Source organism: Copadichromis virginalis, linkage group LG20 (genome assembly GCF_057382275.1).
Source record: "Copadichromis virginalis isolate Kocher_CV1m ecotype Utaka linkage group LG20, C_Virginalis_male_GT1.1, whole genome shotgun sequence".
In the NCBI taxonomy this organism is placed as follows: domain Eukaryota; kingdom Metazoa; phylum Chordata; class Actinopteri; order Cichliformes; family Cichlidae; genus Copadichromis; species Copadichromis virginalis.
In genome coordinates, this window is record NC_140637.1 from 29,999,632 (window position 1) to 30,011,960 (window position 12,329).

Here is a 12,329-nt window from a genome sequence, read left to right on the forward strand (position 1 = left end):
AAAGTATCAATCTTTTTTTGAACGTCAGAAGTATCGCTGAACCGGATAAAACCGAGGGATATCTTACAGCTGACAAATTACAGAACTTGAAAACATGCTAAATCATCCTAAATGCAAAATTGACAAATGCATGCATTCACATTGTGCATTGTGCATTTCAAATATTGTTTGTGCTATGCCAGCACATTAGTGGAATCTGACTCTGTAACAGGTAATAGCAAGCCTGTATGCTGTATTTGGTTTTACTCAAAGCTGTTTAGTTGTTTGGCAGTAGAGTGATATCCAATCTTTCTATTCATTGTCGTGTGTTATTAGTAATAAGCCCTGAAGGTTAAGCTAATTCTTTCTCTGAGCACATGAGGCAGATAAGAGCACAGCTGAGCTCATTTTTCTGTCATCATTTGCAGCATCCCTCCTGGACTTCTTGCTCCTGCATACCAGTGCTGACACATGGACACAATGCAGAAAAAATACCTCACATACATAAGGGTTCCTAAGTGTGTCTGTCGAACAGATATTGAAATGTTCTCCACATGTTTTTAACTTACGAGGCACGTTTGTTTTGATTGGCTCATAAATTAGCTATGCTATGCATAATGTTTCATGGAGTTACTGCCATTCAGTGGCAATTGGGTTACAAGCTAAATTGTGGTCCATTCAGGCTAATATCACATGATGTAGCTGCCTGTACAGCAGGCCAAATAAAACATGCCACAAAGTGTGTGTGCAGTAGAAGCAGAGAAACCGATGTCTATCTCCGATGTGAAGAATCACATCAGCTACTGTTTGTTTACATGTCTTCTATGTCACGTGAGTGCTCTGCATATTTACCTTTTTTTGTTTTGTTACAACTCTTACAATCCATCAATTCAGTAGAAAGAGAGAGATTTGTGTTAAAGTGACACTAGTAAATTATTAGAACTGTGAGGCAAGTTGAAACGTAGTGTGTCCTTTATATTTTCAATTAGTTACACTGAACCCAATTACCTTGGGAATACAGACAGACAACAACAGCCGCAAGATGGTCATAAAAACATAAAATCTAAGCAACAAAGGGGAAGTCTGACTTGGGTCAAAGTACAAACGTGGGAATGTTGAATATTTTTACATGGTAGGACGTTAGAGATAGCAATGATTTGACTCTTTTAAGTGAGCATTTCAAGAGTGTAATGAAAAATCATCAATATTGTTTACCTGTGGCAGCTGCTTCAGTATTAATCTTTAAATGTTCAGGTTCAATTACTTTTTACATGAAAGGATAGTCTGTAGTTTAAAGCAAATATTTGTTTTAATGAAATTCAAAGAGTTTAACCATGTACCTTCTGTTGCCGAGATCTAAATACTCTTTCCTCCCACTTCATTACACACACTTGACAACCACCCACACCATGTTGGAGACAATGGCACATCACAGGTTGAGATAATGCATCTGTAGTGACCTTCATACCAAAGAAAAGAAAACAATTTTCCGTTTCTCGATGGTCCAGCTTGGTTGTGTTTCTTTCAGACTAGCTACAACAAGATTGTCATCAACAACCAGCCCAGCTAGTTCCTGTGGAATGCTGCTCCCGAGCAATTTATTTTCTTTATTTTAGAGGTTTTAGATATGGAGAAACGGTTCACTGGGTATAAAGTATGTCTTTCTGTTTCTCCCAGACTCCACTGCCAGAGGCTCTGAATTCAAAGGACACTATGAAGCAGGTATGTGTGCCAACATTTAACAGCATTTCAGTGGTGCTTTGAGACTCTCACTCTGACCATAAGGAGAACCACAATGTGAGAGCAGAGGTAAGATTTAAAGCAGAGTGTAAACACCTTCACCCCTGTCCTGAAAGATAATTTAAGCACATGTGAGATCTATTGTTGGTTATCACTAATTAGCTGATTAAACTCTAGTTAGCCTTTGACAAGTTTCACTGCACTGGTGGCTTTAGTTTTACTGACCTCCAGTATAATTCAGAGTTGCAGAGCTTGCATCCTCTCAAACTGCTGAACTTGTTCTTTTGTTGTTTATAATATCCTGCATTACTACTCAACCGAGTTTTAAAAAAACACATTCCTTGCAGGGGCAAGCAGTCATAAGGAGTCTAAAGAGCACTCCAAGGCCCACAATAAATTGACCCTCCCCACTCTCCTGAGTCCTACCTAACTCAGTCCAGGCCCCTCATGTTGCTTTATCTCAGCTTCTTCAACAGCATGCCAAGTAGTGAACCTTTAAAACCCTGATAAGAAGAATTGACAGGGAAAGTGGCTTCTGTTTAGGTTCAGTGGTCTCCCTGCGACAGAAAAGGTAGAAAGCAGTACAGAGAGTGCATCTTTCAACTCCTACCCATATGGAAAAGAAATAGTAAAAACTTATAAAAGACTTGCATAAGATGTGGCCTACTTCATATAGTGAATCATATAAGGCTTATATGATTTACTCATGAAAGTGGCCACTTTCTCATTACTTTCATATATTGTTTTCATAAGTATCCAAAACATACAAGTTTCATTTATGTAATTTTTCAAGGGATCTTATATCTGCTTTTAATACAAGTTTCACACAAGACAGATACAAACTTTATAAGATTTATATATATCTTTTCCATATGGGTAAATAATCAACCCTGTGAATATTTTCGGGTTTGTAAAGACACAGAGGGAGGACAGAGCAACTGAATCTGCAGGAGACATGTGTTGCTAACCTCATTGGGGGTTTTTTTTGTTATTGTTGCTTAGCAAATGTTTGCTCCCGATTCTAAAAGTCAGTAGTGAGCATCATACATTATGATAGCACTGTACAGGATTGGTGTTTTTAATAAGCAAGGTTTGATTGTGCTCCAACATTTTCCAATTCAAACATGAAATGGAAACGGAAATCTGTCTGTAATCTCTGAAAAGCTTTTTTTTTTTTACCGTACATTTTTACCCATGTTTGTGGTATATATGTTTGCTGAAGAAGTGTGGCGTTGCTGTTTTTTCTCACAGAGAAAGAGAGGGGTAAAAATCAGCCCAAAGATGAAGCTGCTTGTCAACTCACTCTGTGCTTCTCACACAACACAGCCCACTGAGGTCAAAGAGAAAGTAGAGAAATGTCTCGCCTACAAAGGAGACATGCAGTGAATGCTGCACTCATCAATATTCCACTGAATGAGACAAAGGCATGAAATTAAACATTTTAAAAGAGCATGACTAATGGTTTTAGTCACCATCAGATTTAAGTCAAAAAGGATAAGACAGAGAAAAGATAATCCAATTGAGCTGTGATAAAGACAATTACAAGCTTTTCTCAAGCATCTAGCATGTTTGAGTAAACTGTACAACCTGTAGAACAGCTGTTCTTTGCCTGGTCCTGCAAAAATTGGCTGTAGTAATTTATAATCACAGATTAGAATCATTTCCTTGACAATTTGAGTATGATCTAGTATGGATCACGTGAGTATTATACTATACATATTCAGTCATAAATCACCTAATAATGTAGGTTCCTGACTTTAAAATTACCTAAACAACAGTATAGTGCCCTGTCATGAATATATTATGGCCGCCTGTCCAACTGTTATAGATGGCATATACATCACTGGAATATTTCTAACATTTTGAGTTATTTTCCAGTGTTAGAAAATCAGCACTGCTCAGTGTTAGCCATTGTTAATCTTCAAAACTGACTAGGTTACTTTTAAACATATAACACTGTCAAAAGTGTTAATTTAACACTCAACAGTGTTGTATTTAACACTCAGAGGTGTGGACCCATATAGACACTCTCCAGTGTTAATTTAACACTGGAGATTTTGCTGTGTATGCACGGGCTGAGTGTGTGTTGTACTCTGTGTCACTGACTGGCACACCTGTGGGAAAAATGTTTGCTCTTTAATTTCACTCACTAGAAACAGTTACATGTGTGTTGTAGTTCTCAGATAATGGGATTAGATGGCCTAGTTCAGGAAGCAGACTCAACCACATATAGTCAGCAGCAGAGGGCTCACAGTGATGTATGGCTTTTGATGTTGTTTTTGTAAGGAATGAGTTAGGTAATGGAAAGTCGCCTCATCAAGAAAATAAGTTGGGAGTTGACAGGCATGAGAATGTGACTGCAGGAGCCCCATGGGAAAATGGGCCTCTGGGAATACAAGTGACCTCACGACACACTAACTTCAGCAGGGCACAGCAGAGGCCTCAGGACGCATTTACTCTGTTGATGTCAGGTCTGGGAAGAGTCCAGTGTCAGGGCGATAGGTTAAAGTGTACACTGTGCCTGCAGCTGTTAATTGCAATTTTAAATTTGAATTAACAACTTTGTGTGAACTTGGATTTACCAAGGATGTGTTATGGCCCACTTTAAATAGGGAAAACCAGGGGCTGTGTTGGAGTCATCGAGGCATGATGTCAGCAGATAAGTCAAACAGTAGGTGTTTTTACATCCTGAATGAATTGCAGAAACCTACAGGAGACAGAAAGTAGTTTCTGTTGCTGGCTTCTTTGCATTGCATTCTTAAGAAAAGAATATAGGAAGTAATCCGTGTTGGATTTTGTGTGAATCTCCAGGTCACCACCTTAGACAAACAACAGTGTCTAGGGGAAAATCCACAGCCTGTGTCAAGCATGTAATCACAAGACCTGTGGGAGTCAACCAGGGAGGCGCAGAATTAAAGTTTGTGCGACTGTCAGTCATTGAGACAGTAAATATCGTTGGGTGGTAGTTTAAATCAATTCTTTTATGTTCAAAATACAAAGCATAAAGCATGAGAAGGTCTAAAATTGGAGAGCTGAATTTCAGCCACAAACAAAGTACATTCTTGTTACGTAAGCTTTGCCTCTGCATGAGTGGCTGGCAGGTTGTGCACCCTTGTGTGCAGGTCTTTGTGAGTTTAAGCCTGACCTCAGTGTGTTATGTGCAGCTATGTGTATTTGTATTACCAATATTGTTGGGACTATAGGGACAAAAAGAAAGCCCCCATAATCTCACTAAATTTGAAGATTTGGGTTTAGGTTAAAGTTATGGTCTAGGTTAATGCAACCCTTTATATTATGGTGTGTGTGTGTGTGTGTGTGTGTGTGTGTCTGGGTGTGTGTGTTTGTGTGTGTGTGGTCTGTTTGTCCCCATAACAACCCTTATAGGGACAAAATGCCTGTCCCCATGAGTTTAAAGGCATTTTTGAGACTCAAAATGTGGTTTTAGTGTCAGAGTTACAATTAGGTTATGGTTAGGTTCAGCCATTCATTTTTGATGGTTAGGGTTAGGGTAGGCGGCTATGGAAAGCATTATGTCAATGGGATGTCCCCACTAAGATATGAAAACAGGACTGTGTGTGTGTGTGTGTGTGTGTGTGTGTGTGTGTGTGTGTGTGTGTGTGTGTGTGTGTGTGTGTAGGTGTGCTGTTGAGAATGAGTGGTGGGGACATCAAAGCAGGTTAAAGGGAAACTAGTTCAGAGTTGTCATACAGTTTGTTGTTGCTCTGTGCTGGCCAGAGTCAGAAGCTGGAAAGTCAGTGAAGTTTCAGAGCATTTAAGTTTGCATCTTTAACACCTTTTCACCTCTGTGCAACCCCCAAAAACACTCCATTACACTTTGACACCTATGCAACCCCCACAAACACTCCATTACACTCCAACACCTACAGAAGTCTCCACACACAACATTGTTCAAAACTGAGGGGGAAATTGTCTTCCTCACTTTCACAAACACTCGTTTCTTTTGCTGACTTCGGCCTTTCACCAACCCAAAAATTGGCAGAAATTGTGTTTATAAAAAACACTTCACCTAATACAGTAACTTTGCTGTATTTGCTAACTTCACCTATCTTTCATGTTTATCAAGTTTCTCTCAGATCGCGTGGTGAAGGCAGCCAGATCAGTATATAGTGTCATGATTGAGAAGAACCCTGGTCTGATCCGAGATAGAAAGCATCACCTCAAAACATACAGGTACCTATTCTGGCGATGTGCTTTAGTTCATGATTAAAAGTAACAGTGTCTCTTAATTACATGCAAATTTCTCTCATAGGCAATGTTGCTCCGGTAAGGACCTTGTTGACTGGCTGATGACCCAAAATGAAGGCCTCCAATCAAGAAGTCAGGCAGTGGGAATATGGCAGGTCTTAGTGGATGAGGGAATACTTCTCCATGGTAAGAACTGAAGAGCTAACTTTTGAAGAATTTAGTATCCATCCAGCCATCCATCCATTTTCATCCGCTTTGTCCGGGGCCGGGTCGCGGGGGCAGCAGCCTAAGCAAAGAGGCCCAGACCTCCCTCTCCCCAGCCACCTCCTCCAGCTTATCCGGGGGAATACCAAGGCGTTCCCAGGCCAGCCGAGAGATATAATCTCTCCAGCGTGTCCTGGGTCTGCCCCGGGGCCTCCTCCCGGTGGGACATGCCTGGAACACCTCACCCAGGAGGCGCCCAGGGGGCATCCTTGTCAGATGCCCGAACCACCTCAGCTGGCTCCTTTCGATGTGGAGCAGCAGCTGCTCTACTCTGAGCCCCTCCCGGATGGCCGAACTTCTCACCCTATCTCTAAGGGAGAGGCCGCTTGTATCCGCGATCTCGTTCTTTCGGTCACTACCCACAGCTCGTGGCCATAGGTGAGGGTAGGGACGTAGATCGACCGGTAAATTGAGAGCTTCGCTTTTACATTCAGCTCCCTCTTCACCACGACGGACCGGTGCAGCGTCCGCATTACTGCAGCTGCAGCCCCAATCCGTCTGTCGATCTCCGGCTCCCTTCTCCCATCACTCGCGAACAAGACCCCGAGATACTTGAACTCCTCCACTTGGGGCAGGAACTCATCCCCGACCCGGAGTGGGCACTCCACCCTTTTCCGGCTGAGAACCATGGCCTCAGATTTGGAGGTGCTGATCCTCATTCCCGCTGCTTCACACTCGGCTGCGAACCGCTCCAGTGCGAGCTGGAGGCCCTCACCCGATGAAGCCAACAGAACAACATCATCTGCAAAAATCAGAGATGAGATTCTGAGGCCACCAAAGCGAAAGCCCTCCGCCACTTGGCTGCGCCTAGAAATCCTGTCCATAAAAATTATGAACAGAACCGGAGAATAAGGGCAGCCCTGGCGGAGCCCATCACCCACCGGGAACGAGTCCGACTTATTGCCGGCAATGCGAACCAAGCTCTTGCGACGGTTGTATAGGGATCGAATGGCCCGTAGCAATGGGCCAGACACCCCATATTCTCGCAACACCTCCCACAGGACACCCCGAGGGACACGGTCGAATGCCTTCTCCAAGTCCACAAAACACATGTAGACTGGTTGGGCAAACTCCCATGCACCCTCAAGTATCCTGGAGAGGATAAAGAGCTGGTCCAGTGTTCCGCGACCAGGACGAAAACCGCATTGTTCCTCCTGTATCCGAGGTTCGACTAACGGACGAACTCTCCTTTCCAGCACCCTGGCATAGACTTTCCCAGGGAGGCTGAGGAGTGTGATCCCCCTGTAGTTGGAACACACCCTCCGGTCCCCTTTCTTGAAGATGGGGACCACCACCCCGGTCTGCCAGTCCACAGGTACTGCCCCTGATCTCCACGCAACATTGCAGAGGCGTGTCAACCAGGACAGCCCTACAACGTCCAGAGCCTTCAGGAACTCGGGGCGGACCTCATTAACACCAGGGGCTCTGCCACCAAGGAGTTGTTTAACTGCCTCAGTGACCTCGCCCCCGGAAATTGGCGGGTCATTCCCCTCATCCCCAGAGTCTGCTTCCTCCTCGGAAGACGTGTCAGTGGGATTAAGGAGGTCCTCGAAGTATTCCTTCCACCGCCTGACAATTTTCTCAGTCGACGTCAGCAGCGCTCCGCCAGCACTATACACAGTGCAGGTAGAGCACCGCTTTCCCCTCCTGAGACGTCTGACGGTTTGCCAGAATCTCTTCGAGGCAGCCCGAAAGTCTTTTTCCATGGCCTCTCCGAACTCCTCCCACACCCGAGTTTTTGCTTCAGCCACTGCCCGAGCCGCATTCCGCTTGGCCTGTCGATACCTGTCGGCTGCCTCCGGAGTCCCACAGGCTAACCAAGCCCGATAGGACTCCTTCTTCAGCCTGGTGGCTCCCTTCACCTCTGGTGTCCACCATTTGGTTCGGGGATTACCACCACGGCAGGCACCAACCACCTTGCGGCCGCAGCTCAATGCAGCAGCTTCGGCAATGGAGACGCTGAACATGGTCCATTCGGACTCAATGTCCCCAGTCTCCCTCGGAATGCTGTTGAAGCTCTGCCGGAGGTGTGCGTTGAAGATCTCGCGGACTGGGGCCTCTGCTAGACGTTCCCAGCACACCCTCACTACGCGTTTAGGTGCACCAGGTCTGTCCAGCGTCTTCCCCCGCCACCTGATCCAACTCACCACCAGGTGGTGATCAGTTGACAGCTCAGCCCCTCTCTTTACCCGAGTGTCCAGAACATATGGTCGCAGGTCTGCTGATACGATTACAAAATCTATCATCGACCTACGGCCTAGAGCATCCTGGTGCCACGTGCACTTATGGACACTCTTATGTTCGAACAGGGTGTTCGTTATGGCCAAACTGTGATTAGCACAGAAGTCCAATAACAGAGCACCGCTCGGGTTCAGATCAGGGAGGCCGTTCCTCCCAATCACGCCCCTCCAGGTCTCGCTGTCGTTACCCACGTGAGCATTGAAGTCTCCCAGCAGGACAACAGAGTCTCCAGGTGGAGCACCCTCCAGCACCCCCCCCCCCCCCCCCCCCCCCCCCCCCCAGGGACTCTAAGAAGGCTGGGTACTCTGAACTGCCACTCGGCGCATAAGCGCAGATGACAGTCAGGACCCGTTCCCCGACCCTAAGGCACAGGGAACAAACCCTCTCGTCCACCGGGAAAAACCCCAACGTACCGGCAGCAAGCCGAGGGGATATTAGGATACCCACCCCAGCCCGCCGCCTCTCACCAGGGACAACTCCAGACTGAGACAGAGTCCAGCCCCTCTCCAGGAGACTGGTTCCAGAGCCCAAGCCATGTGTAGAGGTGAGCCCGACTATATCTAGCCGGTACCTCTCAACCTCACGCACTAACTCAGGCTCCTTCCCCACCAGAGAGGTGACATTCCATGTCCCTATTGCCAGTCTTGGCAGCCGGGGGTCAGTCCGCCAGGGCCTCCGCTCCTGGCCGCCACCCGGCACACAATGCACCCGACCCCTATGGCGCCTCCTGCGGGTGGTGGGCCTGCGGGAGGATGGGCCCATGTCTCCTCTTCGGGCTGTGCCCGGCCGGGCCCCATGGACTAAGGCCCGGCCACCAGACGCTCGCCCTCGGGCACCCTCCCCGGGCCTGGCTCCAGGGCGGGGCCCCGGTAACCCTATCCCGGGCAGGGTAAACTGTTCCCTCGATGTCCTTTTCATAAGGGTCTTATGAATCGCTCTTTGTCTGGTCCCTCACCCAGGGCCAATTTGCCATGGGAGACCCTACCAGGGGGCAAAAGCCCCCAGACAACATAGCCCCTGGGATCCCTGTGACACACAAACCCCTCCACCACGATAAGGTAGCGATTCAAGGAGGGGAAGAATTTAGTATTTTGATGAAAAATAGGAAGGATACTTGTCATGTGTTGGGTGAATTTAGGGCTTCTTGTGAACTGTAGATGAATGTGGAATAATGTCCAAACAAATTACTTTTCATGTATTCTGATGATAATGCTTTTGGTAGCACTTAGAAATGTCCCAGACATGCTCGAGTATCTTGAAATCTGGTGACCGAGTCTACCATGACATTTGTTTTGCGTTGTTATTTCAGTCAGTCAAGTGTTCACTAACCACTTAAGCTCTTTGGATGAGACACTGTCTTCCTGGAAGAGACCACTCCAATCAGGACAGAAATGCTTCATCATCAAATGAAGGAACTCACTCAGAAAGCATTTGCATTTATTTCCATATATCTAAAGTTTTATAAATGACCGGCATAAAACTTATCTAAAAATTTACTCATCTGCCTCGTTGTTGTTTCTAAAGCAACGTGTGTGTTGGAGTTGTCTAACCGCATTCTTGCATTTCATTTTAAGGGTTTTATTTTCTCTTCTGTGTTTTGTCTCAATCAAAGTGAAACACGAGTTGAATTTCCTCGACAAGGACACACAGTTCTATCGCTTCCAAGACTCCCAGTTTGGACTTAACCACATATTGAATGAGAAGGATTCAGAGGATGAACTAGGGGAAGCTCTGTCTCTGCTGTCTCAGCTTGGTCCTGATGCTCTGCTCACTATGATTCTACGTAAATGGTCAGTTTGTTTAGTTGTTACATGAGCATTTCCTCATGATAACCTGTATTGTATTGTCAGAAAGCTTCTTACAACAAGTTCAAGGTGCTAGCAAAGTTACTGTATTTTGTTTTGTTTGGCTTATTATGTTCTTCTTCTTTCCTTTTTTTTTTACAGCCCCAGTCAGAGGAGTCCCGAGGACTTGGAGGTTATCTACGAGGAGCTGCTCCACGTCAAAGCTGCCGCTCATCTCTCCTCTTCAGTCAGTCTCTATAAACTCCCCTAACATTTTTAAAGGCTCTACATATTGATTTTTTTTTTTAATGTGAACTGTTATCAAGTTTTCGTGATAGTTAACCATGGATTTGATCTGATATATTTTATTAAAATATATTTTTTTTAAAAGACACTATTCTACTTGCATACATCAACCATAATATTTTTCTTTTGTATTTTATGCCACATGAAAGAAATGTTAAAAATACACTGGAAATATGAAAGTGAAAATCAAGAAAAACCCATTTACAACAATGATAGCAAAAGGTATCAGTGCGCTTCTGTCTGTTCTTGTCCTGCTGTGCCTGTAGGTGCGTAAGGAGCTGGCAGCAGTGCTGGTCTTTGAATCACATGCCAAAGCTGGAACAGTCTGTGAGTTTACACAGCTTCATTGTGTTGCTGAATCACACGATAATACGGTTCTTATGCACAGAAAATAGCATCTTTTTCTGTGAAACATTCATTGTTTCCAGAAAATAAGATTAAGACTATTCAGACCGTCTAATGTTATAATTAATTTCTTTGTTTACTGTGGATAAGAAGATCATCAGGTCTTTTTTCTCTTCAATCCTACCCATTTCTTTAATGTTAAAGCCATATTTAACAAAGTACTTTTAAGGAAGGTGCTCTCAAGGTGTGATCTTCTAGGAGTTGTAATGGTTAGAAAGATATATGACTGACTGATGTGGTTTCTTTCTGCTTGTTTTTCAATATAGTGTTCAGTCAAGGGGATAAAGGAACCTCTTGGTACATCATCTGGAAAGGCTCTGTAAATGTGATCACGCACGGCAAGGTAAAGCCAGTGGTTCCAAATTAATAAAACCCACTGTCTCTAATAAAACACGTTGCAATTGATTTCAAGTATGCTGTATAGCTCAGAGTATTGTGTGCATATAGGGTCTGGTGACTACTCTACATGAAGGTGAGGATTTTGGGCAACTAGCTTTGCTAAATGAGCAACCTCGAGCCGCCACCATCATCTTGCGAGAGGACAATTGTCATTTCCTTCGTGTTGATAAACAGGACTTCATAAGGATCCTCAAGGTTTGTTGGATTTCCTCTTACTGCATTTTTATCACCAGAAGTTGTCTGTCAGACATCGGGTGCTTACTGAACACATGTAGCCCCATGTGACAATTTAAGAGATGTGAGATTCACGCAAATTTTCAAATAACTTTTCAAACTGGTTGTCATCCTTCTCTGTCCTTCAGGACGTGGAGGCTAATACAGTGCGACTGGAAGAGCACGGAAAGACTGTGCTGGTGTTGGAAAAGAGTGCAGACTCGACTGAACAAGGAGGAGCAGGGAACAGCAGCAAGTAAGCGACTCTGACCTACTAACTTCTATAAAATACTGCAGTTAATTTACAAGTAGGTTTATGATCATGAAGACGCTTTGCCTGGGTGTGGGCTGATAATGCATGGCTCTAATACAAACACTGCATCACAATAAGTGATGATTACATAAATTTTTTTTAAAGATGTGGTTAACCGTTTATTAATGGAGTATTACCTAACACTCACATAATAGGCGGACTTTAACCCTGCCTTTCTGAGTGACGTGTTATCAGTCTTGAACCACTTTATCAAGTATGAAGGTCAATTAAGTTGATGCAGGACTCTTATTTAGATTACGTTTAAACCACTTTTTTCTCTTTACTTGTAAATCTACACAATTGAAAAGAACATTTATTCTCTGAACATTCAGTCCCTTTTTGTGCTCTCAAAGTTTTGAATTGAATTTGATTAATATAGCAATCAATTCAAAACAGTTCAAGGCACTTTATATTGCATTGTAGAGATCCTTTGATGTTGGAGAGAAAACCCAGCAATCAGACGATCCCCCATGAGCAAG

The 12,329-nt window shown here is 44.4% G+C and overlaps 1 protein-coding gene across 2 annotated transcripts in view; it reads left to right on the forward strand.

Moving 5' to 3' along the window:
* The window catches only part of rapgef3 (Rap guanine nucleotide exchange factor (GEF) 3), a 30,526-nt gene that overhangs the window by 8,970 nt on the left and 9,227 nt on the right, over positions 1-12,329 (forward strand). For both annotated transcript variants that reach the window (XM_085444211.1, XM_085444209.1), the window contains 9 exons: positions 1,657-1,701; positions 5,804-5,910; positions 5,990-6,111; positions 10,043-10,220; positions 10,377-10,461; positions 10,787-10,847; positions 11,192-11,268; positions 11,373-11,519; positions 11,687-11,793. In XM_085444211.1, coding sequence (XP_085300337.1) covers positions 1,657-1,701; positions 5,804-5,910; positions 5,990-6,111; positions 10,043-10,220; positions 10,377-10,461; positions 10,787-10,847; positions 11,192-11,268; positions 11,373-11,519; positions 11,687-11,793 — 929 coding nt within the window. The remainder of the gene's footprint in view (positions 1-1,656; positions 1,702-5,803; positions 5,911-5,989; positions 6,112-10,042; positions 10,221-10,376; positions 10,462-10,786; positions 10,848-11,191; positions 11,269-11,372; positions 11,520-11,686; positions 11,794-12,329) is intronic.